Source organism: Dermochelys coriacea, chromosome 9 (genome assembly GCF_009764565.3).
Source record: "Dermochelys coriacea isolate rDerCor1 chromosome 9, rDerCor1.pri.v4, whole genome shotgun sequence".
Taxonomy (NCBI): Eukaryota; Metazoa; Chordata; order Testudines; family Dermochelyidae; genus Dermochelys; species Dermochelys coriacea.
The window spans coordinates 81,932,718-81,951,799 of record NC_050076.1 but is presented as its reverse complement, the minus strand read 5'-3'; the positions used below and the strand labels follow the sequence as shown (position 1 = coordinate 81,951,799).

Sequence of the window (19,082 nt, the reverse complement as noted above, 5' to 3'; positions counted from 1 at the left end):
TTTAATTTATTGCCGTACAGCATGTAAAAGTAACTGTGAAACCATTCATTGGCTAACCCTGTGCCAAGTGAGCAGAGAATACTGGGTTTTTTTTATTTGTTTCTTTCTTTTTGGTGTTTTTGAAAGTCAGTTCCGGGATATCGAGAGCTTCATTTTTTTTAACTGTTTTGAAATTACAGCTACTTGCCTCCTTTCACTACACTAAAATGTAATAAAAACAGCTACTAATACATTTGTTAGTCTCTGAGCCTGACTCTTCTTTTGCTTACATTGGTTTTACTCTGGTGTGATTCCATGGAGTTAGTCCTGATTTACATCTGTGTAAATGAGATCAGACTCAAATCCTATATAGATATATATCCTAGATTTGTATAAAGCCTTTAAGTACACTCAAGATTTTGTGCTAAATAAACTAACACAGACTTCAATAGATATTGTTATTCAACACTTGAAGGAAACTGCTTGTACAATTTTACTTTGGTTTTAATTCAGAACTGTATATACATATTTGAACCAATATCGCTTTAGATTTCTTTTTCTTCTTAAAAGTTGTGGAGATATTTATTATCCTTTAAAAGATGGCATGTAGGTTTCAGTTAGCCTACTACAAGAAAAATCTGGTGTATTACCAGTCGGTGATATGATGTCTGAAAAAAATCAGATTAACCTTAAATGAAACAAAGTTACTGCTGCTAGAAAGCGTAGCACTTGGGGGAAAGCAAATGTAGTTTAGTGTAAAAGTCATTCAGACCGGCTCATCAAGATGATATTGTGAAAAAGATTATGAAGTAATTTATGGCTCCCTAGAAGAGCAAATCTTTCTCTTCAAAGTATCTATATTTTTTATTTATTATTTTTTAATAGAAGCGATCATCTTACTCGTTCATTTTTTCAACTTCTCATCTTACAGCTGACAGAAACTAAACTACACCAGCCTTCACAATGCCATGTTTGTAAGAAAAAATGGACACAACTGGCCAAGAATACCTTTCTCAGACAAAAGAAGACTTTAGTGGAGAAAGCTTTACTCCAAGATAAATTAGAAGAACAGATTTATGTCAAAGTAAGCAAATGTTATTAAAATAAATTCTCCAGTGCATTTTGTACACACTTGCTGTTGAGGAATCTATGAGCCAAATTGCATCCTGATTTATGACCATGCAGTCGCACAGACCTGCATGCAATGTGAGTCAGGGTGGAATCTGGCCCCATGTCGTTACTAACCTGCATGGGGCTAGATCCTCACCTTGTGCTGATCATGTCTATGGAGCTACTCTGATTTACATCAGCTGATAATCTGACTCACCATTTTCCAGAGGTTTTTTATTTTGAGCATGTCTGGATTGATTTCCCATGATCTGTTTTCTGATTGGCTAGCCAGGAACAAAGTAGTAAATTATATCATTGTTCTAGGATGCTTGCTGATTACATCAACACAGGCTTTCATCCCAATTTTGCGCTTTTCAAGGAATGGGGTGCAAGGTGACTGCCGCATTGCATGGATGCAGAGGCAGTCTTACTGTCAGGAGGCTGTTCCTTCTGCTCTTTCTTAACCATTACTATATTATGGTGCTGCCATTTGAATTTCATCAAAATAAAAAGTTTTCTCATGGCGTTTCAGATAGAAACCTTGTCTATTTTTCCTTACAGCTTCAATGAGCTCAAGATGACAGCCACCTTATGGATTGTAGATTTAGAATGCAGAGGTTTTTCATTTACAATATTCTCCTGCTTGGCATGCACACTTCATCCCTTATCTTATGGATTCTCAAATCACCCTGTCTTGTACCTGAAGCCAGTTTTGTAGTTGCTAGTTTTCCCACTACTCTTAATTCTAAACTATCTAAGTAATAAGATAATGTTGACGTGATTGGCATTCTGTCCCATGGATTCCTACTTTCATGCTAGGAAAGCTTTCTGGACCATAGGCGGCAAGTTATATCTCCACAGTGGTGCCTTGGCATCAGCAATATTCAGAGCCCAGGGGCCCAGCTCCACCAATATTTGGGGCTGGGTGTCCCCCCCAGCCCCACCTGCTGCGTGCGCCTCCTCCCCTGCTGTTGCCCCTGACTGTAGCCTCCCTGGGGGTGAGGGATGGGGCTCCCTCCTATGAGTGTCCCCTGCCTCCCCTTGTAGATCAGAGTGTCCCTGCCTCTGCCGTGCAGCTACATGCTGCCTCCCTGCAGCAACTGCTGCCACAGGGTCCTAGTGCCCCCCATCTCGACTGCCAGGGCAGACTGACTCAGAGCCTGCCCTTCCACCTCAGACCCTTCCCTTTTCCTGCGGGACCCTCCACCAGCACAGGGCCCCCTCCCCCTCCCGCCTGCAGTCACCGCTCCTGCCCCATGCTGGGCAAGGAGGCAGCCCCATCCCTCACCTCCAGTGAGGCTAAAGTCAGGGGCAGCAGGAGGGGAGGAGGCGCACACAGCACCCCCCGGCACCTACCACGGGGGAGGCGAGGGAGATTCCTGGACCTGAGAGAGGCCCTAGGAGCACGTGCAGTATCAGTGGTGGGGGTGAGTGTGCTGCTGGGGGGGCAGTAAAGGGCTAGGCAAAGTCCTCCTCTCTGGCCCCTGTCCCGGAGCAGCCTGCCTGCACCCCAAACTCATCCCCAGCCCTGCCCCACCCCAGACCCCACACCCTCAGCCACAGCTCTCACCCCCCCACCACATACCCTCAACCCTCTACCCTAGCCCTGAGCCCCTCCAACACCACAAACCCCTCATCTCCAGTCCCAGCCAGAGACCTCATCCCCCCGCACCCTAACCCTCTGCCCCAGCCCTGAGCCTCTCTAACACCCCAAACCCCCAGCCCCAGACAGAGCCCTCACCCCCTACACCCCTACTCTTGCCCTGAGCCCCTCCCACACCCCAAACCCTTCATCTGCAGCCACACCCCACAGCCCTCACCCCTGTACTCCCTCCCTCTGCACCCCCACCCATCCCCAAACTCCCTCCCAGAGCCAATCCCCTGCCCCAGCCTAGGGCCTGCACCCCAGACCTCCTCCCTCACCGAAACTCCCTCCCAGAGCCTTGGGCAGGTGGGGGACGGACTTTGGGCAGGGGCGGGTTCTGGACACCACCAAAAATTATACAAACCTGCCACCCCTGTAATCTGGAGTGGGTTGCAGTAGGCCCTGACAGCATGGACCATGACATATACCTAGGAAGCTGAATAAAGGCAGTGAGACTCTCTGCCCTTGTCCCTGCCCATCTCAGATGTCCTGAGATCCCTGGGATTTCTCTGGTTTGCTGGCTCTCACATCCTATTCACTCTGATATGGGGAGAATCCTCATTTTCTGATGCAGTGTTCTTCAGGATATTGTGAGCTATAACTTATTAAATTTGCTGGCCCTTCTATGGGTAGCTCTGCACAAGGGATAATTTGGCCCTTAAGATGGCCCGTATCATTATAGTATGAGACAGATGGTAGGAGTTCAAAATAAAATTCCTCACTGCAGTTTTCTTTTATTTCAGGACTCGCTCACACTTATAGGAGAAATACACAAAAACCTCCCCAAGCTTTCAGAGGATCCAAGGAGCATATGGCAAAGACTGAATGAGAGAGGTCAGAAAGTGTAGGGCTTGGTTGTGATGAGCATTAATCAAAGAATGTAAGAGCTGGCAAAAATCTTCTGGTGACACTCATGTGCCTAATGCCTCCTAATGAGAACTGTTTTGTTAGTGACAAACTGATCAGTGGGTAAATATTCCTGCAGGTAGAACCAGATATTCACAGAGCACAAGATTCTAACCGACAGTCCTGCTATGTGTCCTTCCTGAATGCGAAAGCTGCAATACAGTGTAATCCAACCAAATACATTTTTCAAATTATGGAAGCTGACATTTTTTTATTATTCTGACAAGGAATAACTATCGTTTTTGAAGGTTTGCTTATGGGATTTCAGAGCAGCTCACTGCTTCTTCCATCTGTACAAAAAATAGATGGTTCTCTTTTTCTGGGTGGGAAGGTGTAATTATTGGGCTTCAGCTCAATCTGCCTTCTGCCTCCTGTTAAATTGAAAGCTAGAGCCCCAGGTGGAGGAGAGAAAGAGACGGTTGCAGAGTAACTGTAAAAGGAATAAAATGAAACTGGGCATTTATAGAACTGGAATAATAAGAATGTGAACTGAAATAAATCAGTAACCCCTGAGGATGCCAATAGGACAAGAAATGGCATTAAATTAATCATAGAACCTGTCTGGGGTGGATGTTTAGAAAGAGAAAGAAAACAAAATACAGAATAAAACTGGAATAAAATGTCAATTAAGATAATATTTTGACTGTTTTCTGAACTTACTGATGCATTTGCTGTCACTGTCTATCAATTCCTGAAAAAGAATGTCACTATCTCATTGAGGTTTCAGAGTAGCAGCCGTGTTTGTCTGTATTCGCAAAAAAGAAAAGGAGTACTTGTGGCACCTTAGAAATTAACAAATTTATTTGAGTATAAGCTTTTGTGAGCTACAGCTCACTTCATAAAGAAGAGTACCCAGAAGTCACCTACTACAGGACAGGCCCAACAAAGAAAATAACAGAATGCCACTAGCCATCACCTTCAGCCCCCAATTAAAACCTCTCCAACGCATCATCAAGGATCTACAACCTATCCTGAAGGACGACCCATCACTCTCACAGATCTTGGGAGACAGGCCAGTCCTTGCTTACAGACAGCCCCCCAACCTGAAGCAAATACTCACCAGCAACCACATACCACACAACAGAACCACTAACCCAGGAACCTATCCTTGCAACAAAGCCCGTTGCCAACTCTGTCCACATATCTATTCAGGGGACACCATCATAGGACCTAATCACATCAGCCACACCACGCCATCAGGGGCTCGTTCACTTGCAAATCTACCAATGTGATATATGCCATCATGTGCCAGCAATGCCCCTCTGCCATACACTGCGAGGAGCCTAGGTAACAAAATGGAGGAACTAGAGCTACTGGTGCAGGAAGTGAAACCAGATATTATAGGGATAACAGAAACATGGTGGAATAGTAGTCATGACTGGACTACAGGTATTGAAGGGTATGTGCTGTTTAGGAAAGACAGAAACAAAGGTAAAGGTGGTGGAGTAGCATTGTATATCAATGATGAGGTAAAATGTAAAGAAATAAGAAGCGATGCAATGGATAAGACAGAGTCCGTCTGGGCAAAAATTACATTAGGGAAGATAACTAGTAAAGCCTCTCCTACGATAGTGCTTGGGGTGTGCTATAGACCTCCGGGATCTAATCTGGATATGGATAGAGCCCTTTTTAATGTTTTTAATAAAATAAATACTAATGGAAACTGCGTGATCTTGGGAGACTTTAACTTCCCAGATATAGACTGGAGGACCAGTGCTAGTAATAATAATAGGGCTCAGATTTTCCTAGATGCGATAGCTGATGGATTCCTTCATCAAATAGTTGCTGAACCGACTAGAGGGGATGCCATTTTAGATTTAATTTTGGTGAGTAGCAAGGACCTCATAGAAGAAATGGTTGTAGGGGACATTCTTGGCTCAAGTGATCATGAGCTAATTCAGTTCAAACTAAATGGAAGGATTAACAAAAATAAATCTGCAACTATAATTTTTGATTTCAAAAGGGCTGACTTTCAAAAATTAAGGAAATTAGTTAGGGAAGTAGATTGGACTGAAGAATTTATGGATCTAAAGGTAGAGGAGGCCTGGGATTACTTTAAATCAAAGCTGCAGAAGCTATCGGAAGCCTGTATCCCAAGAAAGGGGAAAAAATTCATAGGAAGGAGTTGTAGACCAAGCTGGATGAGCAAACATCTTAGAGAGGTGATTAAGAAGAAGCACAAAGCATACAGGGAGTGGAAGATGGGAGGGATCAGCAAGGAAAGCTACTTAATTGAGGTCAGAACATGTAGGGATAAAGTGAGACAGGCTAAAAGTCGAGTAGAGTTGGACCTTGCAAAGGGAATTAAAACCAATAGTAAAAGGTTCTATAGCCATATAAATAAGAAGAAAACTAAGAAAGAAGAAGTGGGGCCGCTAAACACTGAGGATGGAGTGGAGGTTAAAGATAATCTAGGCATGGCCCAATATCTAAACAAATACTTTTCCTCAGTCTTTAATAAGGCTAAAGAGGATCTTAGGGATAATGGTAACATCACAAATGGGAATTTGCTGTCCTGCTACTTCAGCCACAGAGAGTTGATAGGATTTCAGTCAAAAGAAGTGGTGGATGACTGAAACCTCCCGGGCAGCCTAGGAGAGTAAAATATGAGAGCCCTGCCTCTCCCCTTTTGTATAAACTCTTTATTGTAGTCCGGAATTAGGACTGGCTATCAGGACACCTGCACAAAAACAGAAATATGTGTACATATATAATACATTCTGAGCCAGATTTTGCCTGGGTGCAAGAAGGGAGAGTAAAAAAAGCTCACCCCTTATGCCTCTTCTCTGCCCAGGGTACAAGGGCTGGCCACAGTTGCAGTCCCTGGTCTTTCCTGAGGTCATGCATCTCTAGGGAAAATATTGAAATCAGACGAAGGTTTTTAACCATCAGAGGAGTGAAGTTTTGGAATAACCTTCCAAGGGAAGCAGTGGGGGCAAAAGATCTATCTGGTTTTAAGATTCTACTCGATAAGTTTATGGAGGAGATGGTATGATGGGATAATGGGATTTTGGTAAGTAATTGATCTTTAAATATTCAGGGTAAATAGGCCAAATCCCCTGAGATGGGATATTAGATGGATGGGATCTGAGTTACTATAGAAAATTCTTTCCTGGGTATCTGGCTGGTGAATCTTGCCCATATGCTCAGGGTTTAGCTGATTGCCATATTTGGGGTCGGGAAGGAATTTTTCTCCAGGGCAGATTGGAGAGGCCCTGGAGGTTTTTCGCCTTCCTCTGTAGCATGGGGCATGGGTGACTTGAGGGAGGCTTCTCTGCTCCTTGAAGTCTTTAAACCATGATTTAAGGACTTCAATAGCTCAGACATAGGTGAGTTTTTTTGTAGGAGTGGGTGGGTGACATTCTGTGGCCTGCACTGTGCAGGAGGTCGGACTAGATGATCAGAATGGTCCCTTCTGACCTTAGTATCTATGAATCTATGTACATTGGTCAAACTGGACAGTCTCTGCGTAAAAGAATAAATGGACACAAATCAGACGTCAAGAATTATAACATTCAAAAACCAGTCGGAGAACACTTCAATCTCTCCGGTCACATGATTACAGACCTGAGAGTGGCTATCCTTCAACAAAAAAACTTCAAAAACAGACTCCAACGAGAGACTGCTGAATTGGAATTAATTTGCAAACTGAATACAATTAACTTAGGCTTGAATAGAGACTGGGAATGGATGAGTCATGACATAAAGTAAAACTATTTCCCCATGTTATTTCTCCCCCCACCCCACCTCCCACTGTTCCTCAGATGTTTTTGTTAACTACTAGAAATGGCCCACCTTGATTATCACCACAAAAGGTTTTCCTCCTTTCTCCCCCTCCTTCCTGCTGGTAATAGCTCATCTTAAGTGATCACTCACCTTACAGTGTGTATGATAAAATCCATTGTTTCATGTTCTCTGTGTGTGTATTTAAATCTCCCCACTGTATTTTCCACCGAATGCATCTGATGAAGTGAGCTGTAGCTCACGAAAGCTTATGCTCAAATAGATTTGTTAGTCTCTAAGGTGCCACAAGTACTCCTTTTCTTTTTTATCTCATTGAGATTATCTCTGGGTGAAAGTCTGTTACTACATAGGCAGTTCAAATAAAGGGGCTTTGCACAGGAGATCTCTGGGGCTGGAAGCAGTGAAATCCTTCTGCTCACTCCAACCAGGGCGTGTGGACAGCAGAACTATGACCACTACTGTGGTCATCATCATGGCTTCTACTGATAACCATAGCACATTCCATCATCCCTCATCGGCGATGTGTAGCCAGTGGATCCACATGAGTTGCAGACTCGCTGGCCTCTGCAACCTCCATGTTTTCAGCGTGTTTGGGCCTTCCACAGCAATTGAGGATCTGGGTAGACATTTGTCTATCAAATGTGTATATGAAGGAGATCACTGCCTAATAGTTTCAGTGGCTTATTAAGACATTAAAATGGTACTTTGGTGTTGCATTTTTTTCCTTTTTGGTAAAAGAAAATCTATTGATGGGGTTGGTTTGATGTTCTCTTTAAACAAACTACAGGTATGTAGTTGTTACATATACTATGTACTGCAGTTATCAGGGTTGTGTGTTTAGCCACATGGTTTCACAATGCACACATCAATATAAAGCATGAAAATAAATTAGGATTGAGGGAATTAGAGGTTCGCTTAGATTATCCTTGATCTTGTGGTATGAATAACCTCCATGACTGATTTCATGAGTTTTGCCTGAGTAGGTTAGGCCTTCACTGAATCTCTAGAACAGTCTTAAATTCTTTAATACTAGCCGGTTTCAGAGTAGCAGCCGTGTTAGTCTGTATTCGCAAAAAGAAAAGGAATACTTGTGGCACCTTAGAGACTATATATATATATAGTCTCTCCTAAGGCTGGGAATGGATGAGTCATTACACAAAGTAAAACTATTTCCCCATGTTATTTCTCCCCCCCACCCCACCCCCCACTGTTCCTCAGATGTTCTTGTTAACTGCTGGAAATAGCCTACCTTGCTTGTCACCATGAAAGGTTTTCCTCCTTTCCCCCCCCTGCTACTGGTGATGGCTCATCTTAAGTGATCACTCTCCTTACAGTGTGTATGTTAAAACCCATTGTTTCATTTTCTCTGTGTGTGTATATAAATCTCCCCACTGTATTTTCCACCAAATGCATCCGATGAAGTGAGCTGTAGCTCACGAAAGCTTATGCTCAAATAAATTTGTTAGTCTCTAAGGTGCCACAAGTACTCCTTTTCTTTTTAATACTAGCCATTCTCATTCCTTCACTGGCAGCTTATTCCACCTTTTAGCAACCCTCTGGGCATAGTAGCCCATCCTAAGAACTCCCATTAGCATCACTTTCAGTTTTAGATCACGACTGCAACTTATATAGCTATCTTATACGGTGAGCAAGATGCCACTGGATTTTTTTGTTAATGCACCATCCTTAGGTATCTTAAAATCCCCCTCCTATCTCCTATCTTCCACTTTTATAACCCTGTTCACATTAGACATTCTATCTCTGCCCCATATTTGTCTGTGACTCCACTCCCCGTCCCTTCCCAAACTCTGCCTAATTCTTTGTTGACCTTTTTTGAACTCCATTAGCAAAAGTTCACCCGTTACTCAACATAAGGTCTCATAAGGGCTCTGTTATGGAGCAGTGGTAGCAAAGTACACCCACAAAAAGGGAGGCCATGCCTAAGACCGTCTGAAAATTTACCCTTGCATAACACAGTGCAAAATAATACATCTGTGTAGCTTTGTTTCACTACTAAAACAGGGAATATTACATACAGGGTTCTAAATACATGTTGACAGGACATAACAGCGCATTTGAGCTTTGCTTTTGGTTTCTAGATTGTCACTGGAAATCTTGAAGTATTTCTTTTTAACTCTTAGTTGTCAACTCTTTGTGTAAATACATTGAATTATAAGATCTTTGGATCAGGCACTTACCAATTTTATTTTCCCGCAGTGCACCATGCACAGCCTATTTAGAGAGGCAGTTCAGAAAATTCATTTAAAAATTCAACAGGCATATGGTCTGTAGTGTGTATCTTTTTCTGCTGCTCAGTATTGCAGGCTTAGAACAGTTTTGGATTTCTTCTCTTTCATATTTTATCAACAGTAACTCTGGGATCTGAACACTTATTTTCTGTTACCTGGTTGCAGCTATTGCTGATGTACAGTATGAAGCAAATGAGAGAGCTTGCCCTGTAAATTACTTATTTCATACTCCTGCAGGGACTGAGACTAGTAACCAAAGAATTTTGACATGGAGACCACAGAAAGGCGCCTAGATCAGTGCTCTTCCTTTTACACTCCCCATGAGCCATTTATTTTTCTGAGAGAGATATTTGGTTTGATCTGGAGAAACATCTTTAAAACTGTGATCAAGAAAAATTTATTCATCTGGTTTCCTTGTCTGTGCTCATTGGGGTATAAAAGGAGCAAGACTGATGAGGGGTGAGTCATACAGTAAGTAGATGTGGCACTGAAACAAATTAGTCCATCCATTGTGAAGTGTCATTTAGAGTTTTTCTTTTTTGGTTTTCATACTGCACACTGTTACCCTTTTTTAATCCTCTGAATGATTTGTGAAGTACTAGAGTTTATTGCTATGAACATCTTGCAAATGCAGAAGTGATTTTTTTTGTTACATACACTGATTTATTTTACATATTCATTGGTAATGGTTTTTGTGATGCTGCACTTTATTTGTTGCTAACCTCACCATGAATGTTGCTGAACTGACATCCTGAAAGATTATTATTCTGAAAGTAGTACCAGACTGATACAGCATTGGCTACTATGGCAGTGCAATCTCCCCCTGAACTGTCACACCTCTCTCTGAAGAGATCACCTCTGAGGGGATGAAGTTAACTCCAATCCCATTCATTCCTTAGCTTCTTTTCTGAGCACCAGTTATAGGAGTGGACTCTATGGTATGGATGCTTGCCACTAGGAAATAAGCCAAAATGTCCATTTCATTCCCCATAGGCCACTGCAATTCCTTTAGATGGTAATGATGTTCGATTGCTACTGACCTGGACTGGATTTAAACAAGGGCAGAGGTGAAAAACTGTATATCCCATTTCCGATCCCTTGTGCTATCTGCTGCTTGGCTAGTTTCTTTACCAATAAGCCTTATAGCAGTCTTAAATTTCTTCATTGTGTGCAGGTCACGCTCACTGGGAGAGAAGTTTAGAAGTGCCACAAGCTCTCTATTGCCCCCTGCCTTGTCAGAAACTCATCCCCGATCAACAACCTACATAGCTTCATTGGTGCCAAGATTATACAAATTCATCTTTCCCTCCTTGAGACATCTTTCACTGTAGCCAATGTCTTCAGTGCCGATGAAGCCAGTCCAATCCCATTCATTCAAATTGAAAGTTTGTCAGGAGCGTTGAACTGGTGGTAATGAAGTGAAAGGTTTACTGCTTTAAAGAATAGTGCCTTCCTGTGGGAATGAATCATCATATTGACACAGTGCCCAGATTCTACGCCACTGCAAATCTGGACTAACTCTACTGATTTCAGTGCAGTTAACCCAGAATATATACCCTGATATCGAATTTGAAAGTTGTTCTAATATGTATATTTTTTTAAATAATAATGTGCCCTGTGTCTTCAGGTCACAACTTAAATATTATCTGGTATAACAAAGAAATTACCTTTTATTGTCTCCACTAAATAAAAACTTAGCTGGACACACAAACATGCGCAAATTGCTGCTGCATACAGTATAGGTGTTATAGTAAGTGGCACTTGGTTAAAAATGTAAAATGTTTCAGAGTTTTTTTATTTTCACGAATGTATATATCAATAATGTATGGATTAGGTTTTCATTTTTGTCCTCCCCAGTCTACTGTCCCTTTTTCTCATGTAGTTGATATACTGTAGGTCTTTACCTACACAGACTCGAAAATGGGATTGATGAGTTGTGAGGGGTGGTGGGGGGAATGCCACTTTGCCCTTTCCCCAAATAAGGTAGTGGGTACCTTGTTCTTTTGAGAACATGCCTTTCAAGTTGCTAATAAACTAGATCAGGGGGCCCTATGAAAGCATTATCCACCTTCTGGACATGGGCATTCACTGCTTCTTTATTTATTTATTTTGTAACAAAATAGTACTGTTTGTTTTCACATTGAATAGTGTGTATGATCCATAAATACATTGTAAAATAGATCTGTAGCATGTAACAGAGTCTGCCTTTAGAATATCCCATGAAAATCCATATTTTTGTTGTTAGCACTGTTAAGAACATTTACATCTTTAATCTTCTTGCCAGTTTTTAAATTGAACTTTTTTGCCTACAGAAGCAAGTGTACAGCATTATCACAGTATTACAGCTTGTTTAAAAATACATACAGCACCAGCTAATGGTAATTGCAAGTAAGCTATATACTTGAGCAGGGTTTTTGTTTGCATTTTTTACATGTTTTCTACATTTTAAAACAGCTACTTATACTGATGTTATATCCAACACTTCGTTAGAAAATATTACTTACATATGTTACCCACAATAGAGTCGGCATCTTTTGCATGACATAACATTACAGGCATCAAAAATAGAAACACACCATTGTAAGCCTGGTTAAAAATAATTGCAAGCTTTAAAAAAGTGTGTTCAGCTTGCATGCTCCTTAATAAGTCTGGGCCCATCATGTGAGGTGCTAAGTGCCCTCAATTCCCATAGAAGTAAAGTGCCATCAGAACTTCACAGCATTGGACCCTAAACAAAATAAATTGAATTATTATCAACATACAGTCTGCTAGCAAACATAGGCCTCAATCCTACAAGTCCTCTGTGCATGGAACTCTTCTTGAAGTCTTTTTCAGTTCTGCCCCAGAAGGCTTTCAGGACTGGGTGGTAATTGGGTAAAATCCTGTGGACCTTACTCAAATAAAGCTCCCATTAACTTCTCAAATTTTGAGCCGGATCATCTGCTAATGCAAATCATCATCGCTCTATCAACTCCCGTCAGCTATGTTGATTGGAACAAGCTGAGACTCTGGCCCTTTGACTTCCATGGGAATTTTGATAGAGTAAGGACAGCAGGGTTTGACATACTGTTTTGTAATAAATAAAATGCAGATTAAAATACATGGTTGCATTGGTTTTACTTTGCACAGATGAGACAACTGAATATTTTTGACTTATAATGAAGCTGTTGGAAATTTCCAAACCGTTAACAATTCTTACAAATTAGGTAAAACCAGGATATATTTTGGTGGATATTTCAATATGTAACTTCCAATAGTTAGTTAGTTTTCACTTTCAGGTAATGCAGGAATATTTCATGTTGGATTGATTTCTTTTATGAAGCAAGTCCTGACATGCTTTGGAACATGTTCTTTTCATGGTCTCGCTGATATTCCTCTTGCGCTTTCTGCAGTTTTTTACCCCTCAGTTGCCACTTGTGGAAACAGTAAGTCACTAGGGATGTCATTATCAAAGAGAAAATCATGATCAGCACTATTATCAGTGCAACCGTGGATGAGAGGGACCCTTCTAGCTGTTTAGTTTCAGTGTCTCCTGTTGCATTCAGCTTAGCAAAGTTTTCATATTCCGTCAAAGCCAGAAGTGCAGGTACAGGAGTTTCATTGAACTTGGGCCTCATTGGGATTCAGTAGTTGCCCTCCCTCACTCAAATTTCTGAAAAAACATGAACTAGGATTCCGACATAGTCCACAAGAAATTTTTTTCTCAGCTTCTCAAGGCATAGATGGGGCTCAGAAGTATTGTTTGTTTATGAAGCCATGCAGCTTATAAGGAAGAGGATGTGTCAGAAAGTTAACAATGCATGTCATCTGTATCCAAACAGTGTATAAGTCAGAAACTGGTGCTCACTGTCATCTCTGTCAGAAGAAAAAGCTGCTGATCTCACTGCCAGTTTTTGAATCTTTGTTTTCTTGAATGGATAATTGGAGAAAATCAAATCAATTTTCCTGTAACATTGTGGTGTCAGGGCTCCTCCTCGGGCTTAAAGGAAAAATAAGCGCTAAAATGAGCATAGTTTACATCTTATGAATTTGCTTCACAGTGAGTGTTTTCTTTCCCCCGAAGTATTCCCCAAAGAGAATAAAATCCAAGGCAGATTTTTTGCTGAGAAGCGGACTTGGTTTTTCGAACATTGTAGTTTCTAACAAAATCAGTTACAGAAAAAAATCTTTCATTCTAATGAAGGCCTTTTTTTCCTCTTCTTTAATATTTGTTCTCACATTCACCTTGTCTGGAAGAGATTTTATTTTTTGTTCTTTTTAAACTGGAAATTCAGAGATGTCATCACTGATTGCAAAGCTGGGGTCTGGAAAAATTATCTAGGTTAAGAATGACATAGGATTAGGTAAGAGTTTTGCTCTCATCAGCTGTCACATGAGCCAAAAGCTAGAATCTTAAAGACTTGATTTTGTATACTGTGATATAACTTAAAACCACAAGAATTGTTTTATTTCTGTTTGCCATGAATATTGGCATAGAGCCCAGTCCTGCAAAAATTTAATCATGCGAGCAGTTCCACTGAAGTCAAAAGGGGCAAGTCTAGTGAAGGACAACTGGTGTGAGGAAGGGTTTGCAGGATCAGAACCTCATTGTGCTTCAGATGTCATTCTGAAGTTCAGTTTAAAGTCAGGAAGGACTATACTCTGCTGGCCTGACTCTGGCAGAACTGCCATTGAGGTAATTTCTTTCTCCCTCCAGTCAGGATAGCAGGATTTGGCACCATAAGATTTTCTTTTGGGAAGGAGAGTGATTGAATATTTTTAGAGCTATTTATTTGAAATAACAGATTGCTCCAAACCCTCTCCACCTGACTTCCAAGTGCTTCAAGGCCAAAATTAGGTCTTGGAGATGTTGCATCACAAGCATTTGTTCTAAGATTCTCCATATAACAAGATGCAGTTGTAACTGATCCTGCTTATGGAAATCTGTGGCTCTTCCCGCGCAGGCTAGCAGAGAACTGAGGGTCTGCTTTACTAATTAATAGCACTTCTAAGCCATTCTTGACTGTAATAAAGACTGTTTACTATAGATTAGCATTCTATTGATGTTATAAGATGTAAATGAGCAGTTCTTGCCAGTTAGAAACAATATGTTCACAGAGTGAAAAATAAATGTCTATTTTAAAGAAAGTTTTAAAGCCAGCATTTACTTTAGCTTAGGACAATAAAAAACTTGTTGGTAAAGTTGATTGCAAGTTTATTGCATATAAGAAAACTATAGGTGGAGAACACCTAGCTTCTTTAATGAGTAAGTCTACTGGTTGCACTGTTCAAAAAGGATATCTCAGGAGGTTTTGAGCAACAATGTTATTATAATGCTATCCCGCTCCACAAACAGCATCATTGTCAAGCAGTCTAAGGCAGGAAGCTGGGATGAAGGGATGTAAGACCATTAGGAACTGCCTGTCTGATTTTTAGTGTTGCTGTAAGCCCACCACCCACTCTGAAGTCCATGGGCATGGAGTATGCTCAGTGCCTCTGAAAAATTAGGTCTTGTCATACCTTATCCAACCAATCATCCATCTAACATAGTATCCCCTCTCTAACTGGCTTTTACCAGATACATCAGAAAAAGATGTAAAATCTTCATAAGACACCCAGCCAGGTGTACAATACTATAATGTGAAGATGAATGGGGATTCTTCCCGGCTCCATTTGACAATCAGTGAAGGTGGCCATGTTTTCAAAATCAAAATTGGGGTGGTTTTATGTCAAGATATTTTAGGACTGTGAAATAGAGCTCTGAATTCTTGCTCTTTTCTTTGGTTGAAAAGTAACAATGGTCTTGTGGTTAAGGGGAAGTTCTACGGCCTATGTTATGGATGCAGTCAGACTAGATGATGACAATGGTCCCTTCCAGACTTAGAATCTGTTTATCTGTAAGGCAACTGGATTGACAATCAGAATCAGGAGGTCTCAGCATTCAGTTCCTAGCTCTGACACAGTTTTCCTGTGTGATTTTGGGCAAATTACATATAAGAAAACAACAGGTGCCTTAGTTCCCCATCTGTAGAATGGGGATGTTAATGCTTCTTTTGTCTGTCTTGTCTATTCAATTTGTAAGCTTGTTGGGGTGAGGAATATCTCTTACTATATGATTATGCATGCTTTGCAGAGTGGAGCCCCAATATCAGTCAAGGCCTCTAGGCACTACAGTGATAAATAATAATCTGCTCCACCTGCAGCAGTGGAGTAGCTCAAAGAAAAGCTTTTTTTTTGCCTCTTCCCCCTGCATATCTCTATCCATTGCTGCCCTCCCATTCATGCTTCTGGCAACCATAGAGAGGAGGGAAGTGAGAGACAAAGGGACCACAGGGTAACCCCTCCTTCCCAGCCGGAGCAGAGCTTTTCCACTGCCTAGACTGGAACTTCAACTCATCAGACACAAACTGCAGTGTTGTCATCTGACAGGTTATGACAAGAATTGACCCTGAACACTGGTTGAAGCAAAACCAATACTTCTTATATGAAGAGTTAGACATGTTAAAAAAATGTATAGCAGTAAAACTACCTCTGGAACAAATACCTAGTAATTATAAAAACCTGCATGAAATATCCTTTCACACAATGTTTAATTAGACTGCGGAACTCAGAGCCACAGCATGCTGAGACCAAGAATGTAGCAAGATTCAAAAAAAGATTGGACACTTTTATGGATAACAAGAATATCCAGAGTTATAAAAAGTTAATGCTAAAAAAGAATGTTGGAAGGGACATAAAATGTCACGTTTCAAGGTTTAAACCAATCTCAAACTGTAAGAGAGCAGGATGAGACCTTCATAGAATACCAGATTAGCCCACTTCATACTGCAAGGTTTCTCGCACCTTCTTCTGAAACGTGGTGCTGGACATTGTCAGAGACTGGACTAGATGGACCACAGGTCTGATCCAGTCTGGTAGTTCCTATGTCCCTATTAATGTTTTGACTGATGAAATTAAAGCACAAGATATTTCAGGGATCCCTGCAGACACTGGGACAACGTGAAAAATCAGAATTGTCCCAGGATGTATTTTACAATCAGTTTATGTTCAAAACATGGGTATTGGTAGCTCTGGACTTTTATTTTAGCTCAAGGTATGGCACATACTATTATTATTATTATTTTATTTTATTTATAAAAGTGTTTAATCCTTTTTTAAATAAAAAAGAACCTGAAAACATCCTCCAACCGAGGCAATTTCATCCTTTTTCTTATTCAGTCTGTATTTTAAAAGTGCAAACTATACTGTGTTGTTAATCTGTAATTTTCATCAGTCTTTTAAGTAAAATGGAGTACTTTAAAAGTAGTGATCTTCAAAGATCCCAATCTCCACTTAGCAATTAATCTGTGTTCATATGATCTGTTCTTTTGAGCAGAACGGTAGCAGTTAAAATTTCCAACCACCTGTAGTATTTTGTGAAAACTGTTGGAGGATCTTGGAAGATTAATACATTTTCTGCATGGTGAATGTATAAAAGAAGAAAGGTTTCAGAGTAACAGCCGTGTTAGTCTGTATTCGCAAAAAGAAAAGGAGTACTTGTGGCACCTTAGAGACTAACAAATTTTTTGTCTCTAAGGTGCCACAAGTACTTCTTTTCTTTAAAAGAAGAAAGAAATCCTAGCATCTGCTTCTATTGAAGTAACTGATATTTTTGCACCTGAAACCTCTGGTGACAGGATGGGGCCCTTAGTGCTATTTTTAAATTTAGCCCAGGGCTCTTAGGGTTGCCTTTAAATCATCATATTAGCCACACACACAAAAGTACACATATCAGATTGTGAATGTAAGGTCAGCTGCTCCTCCCACTGAAATGTAAAAGTCAACAGCCTCTCATGGGGAAACTTTCCTTTTAAAAACCATTTAGTAGGATCTATGCCCTTTTTTAATACCTAATTTTGTTTGCACAGCCATTTAGAACCAGAAACAGCCATGGACCCTTAATATGTAGGCGAGTTCTGCTGTATTTATCATATACACTGCTAAACTGTTCCTCAGATGTTCTTGTCAACTGCTGGAAATGGCCCACCTTGATTATCACTACAAAAGGTTCCTCCCTCCCGCCCCCCCCCCCCCCGCTGTCCTGCTGGTAATAGCTCACCTTAAGTGATCACTCTGGTTACAGTGTGTATGGTAACACCCATTGTTTCATGTTCTCTATTTATATAAATCTCCCCACTGTATTTTCCACTGAATGCATCCGATAAAGTGAGCTGTAGCTCACGAAAGGTTATGCTCAAATAAATTTGTTAGTCTCTAAGATGCCACAAATACTCCTTTTCTGTTTACTGTTAAACTTGTGCCAGAGGAGAGGAAAAAAACCACTTCCAAGTGGAGAGTTTGCCTGCCCCTGCTGGTTTCTCACCTACTGAACCTTTTAGAATTTAAAGACTCGGTGAAATTCTGGCTCCATTGAAATCAATGAGAGTTTTCAAGCAAGGAGCGGTAGTTAATGACTGTGTAAATGGAAAAAAAAAAAGACAAAGGCAGATTTGTTTCTAAATTAAATGGTTTTCAGAGGGTTTTTTTTTACTAGTTATCAATGCATCTTTTGAATGACAAAAGAATCTTTAATGTGGAACATATATTAAAAGCTAAAGTATTTCATAGTAAAAGCTCAAACAAAACAAGAATGTCCTTCCTTGAAGTTGACCCTCAGGAATAAAAATGCAAATGTATTTGGTTCATTCTGAATATTGGGCAACAAATTATTTCTTATGTTGTTTGGTTGTTTTCATGTACCAGTGAAATGTCTTTGGTGTCTCTTGCTTAATCATTGTTGGACTTCACTTTCGTAGAGATCTAATACCCCAATAATGTGTACACCTAAATTCCATTAACGTTTAACAAGTATATTGAGCACATTACAATGGAGTGAATAAAACCTGTTAATTTTAAGGTGACAGAATGTCTTGCACTAAAGATGTATAAGGTGGCTCAGATTGTTGATCACAAACAAAAGAGTATGCTATTGATACAGTATGTATCACAGTTTAGAGTCAGATTCTGCCACCCTTGCTCATGTTGAGTAGCATCTTCTTATTCTGAGCTATGGTACTACTCAATTTGAGTTAGGGAAGCAGAATTGGATTTTAAGATCCTTAGTGCAGGGATTGTCTTTTCTTGTGTGTTGGCCTCTAATAATTTTATTTGATTGAACAAATATGCATTCCTGAAGTGTGTTCTCTGTACTTCTAAATGGAATTCTCCAATAGGGAGCCTGCAGGTGGATTTTGAATTTTCTTCCAGTTTTGGGGGAGAGAGGAAGAATGGAATGTTTGATTATAGTTTGCAGGAAAAGCATTCTTGATCCTCCCCTACCTTGCCCTCTCCCCAAATAAAAGAGAGCCTCAGACAAAGATAAATTCAGATTAGCTGAATCTGATAACATGATTTATAACTGGAAACAAGATAACTTTGTTTAAAGTTAATCAGCAGCTTTGTGACTTCATGTAGGAAGTTGCCTGCCCTGT

The 19,082-nt window shown here is 40.6% G+C and overlaps 2 protein-coding genes across 5 annotated transcripts in view; one reads left to right on the top strand and one right to left on the bottom strand.

Annotated features, from left to right (window-relative positions):
- C9H8orf48 (chromosome 9 C8orf48 homolog) overlaps window positions 1-4,275 on the top strand; it is a 37,943-nt gene extending 33,668 nt beyond the window's left edge. For 3 of the 4 annotated variants that reach the window (XM_043493107.1, XM_043493108.1, XM_038415422.2), the window contains 2 exons: window positions 911-1,063; window positions 3,478-4,275. In XM_043493107.1, the coding sequence (XP_043349042.1) occupies window positions 911-1,063; window positions 3,478-3,582 (258 nt within the window). In that variant the 3' untranslated portion in view covers window positions 3,583-4,275. Of the gene's footprint in view, window positions 1-910; window positions 1,064-1,650; window positions 2,013-3,477 lie in introns of those variants that run through there. The other variant, XM_043493109.1, reaches the window with a different exon arrangement.
- Window positions 1-19,082, bottom strand: part of MTMR8 (myotubularin related protein 8) — a 179,801-nt gene that overhangs the window by 154,600 nt on the left and 6,119 nt on the right. The gene's annotated exons all lie outside the window — the stretch shown is intronic.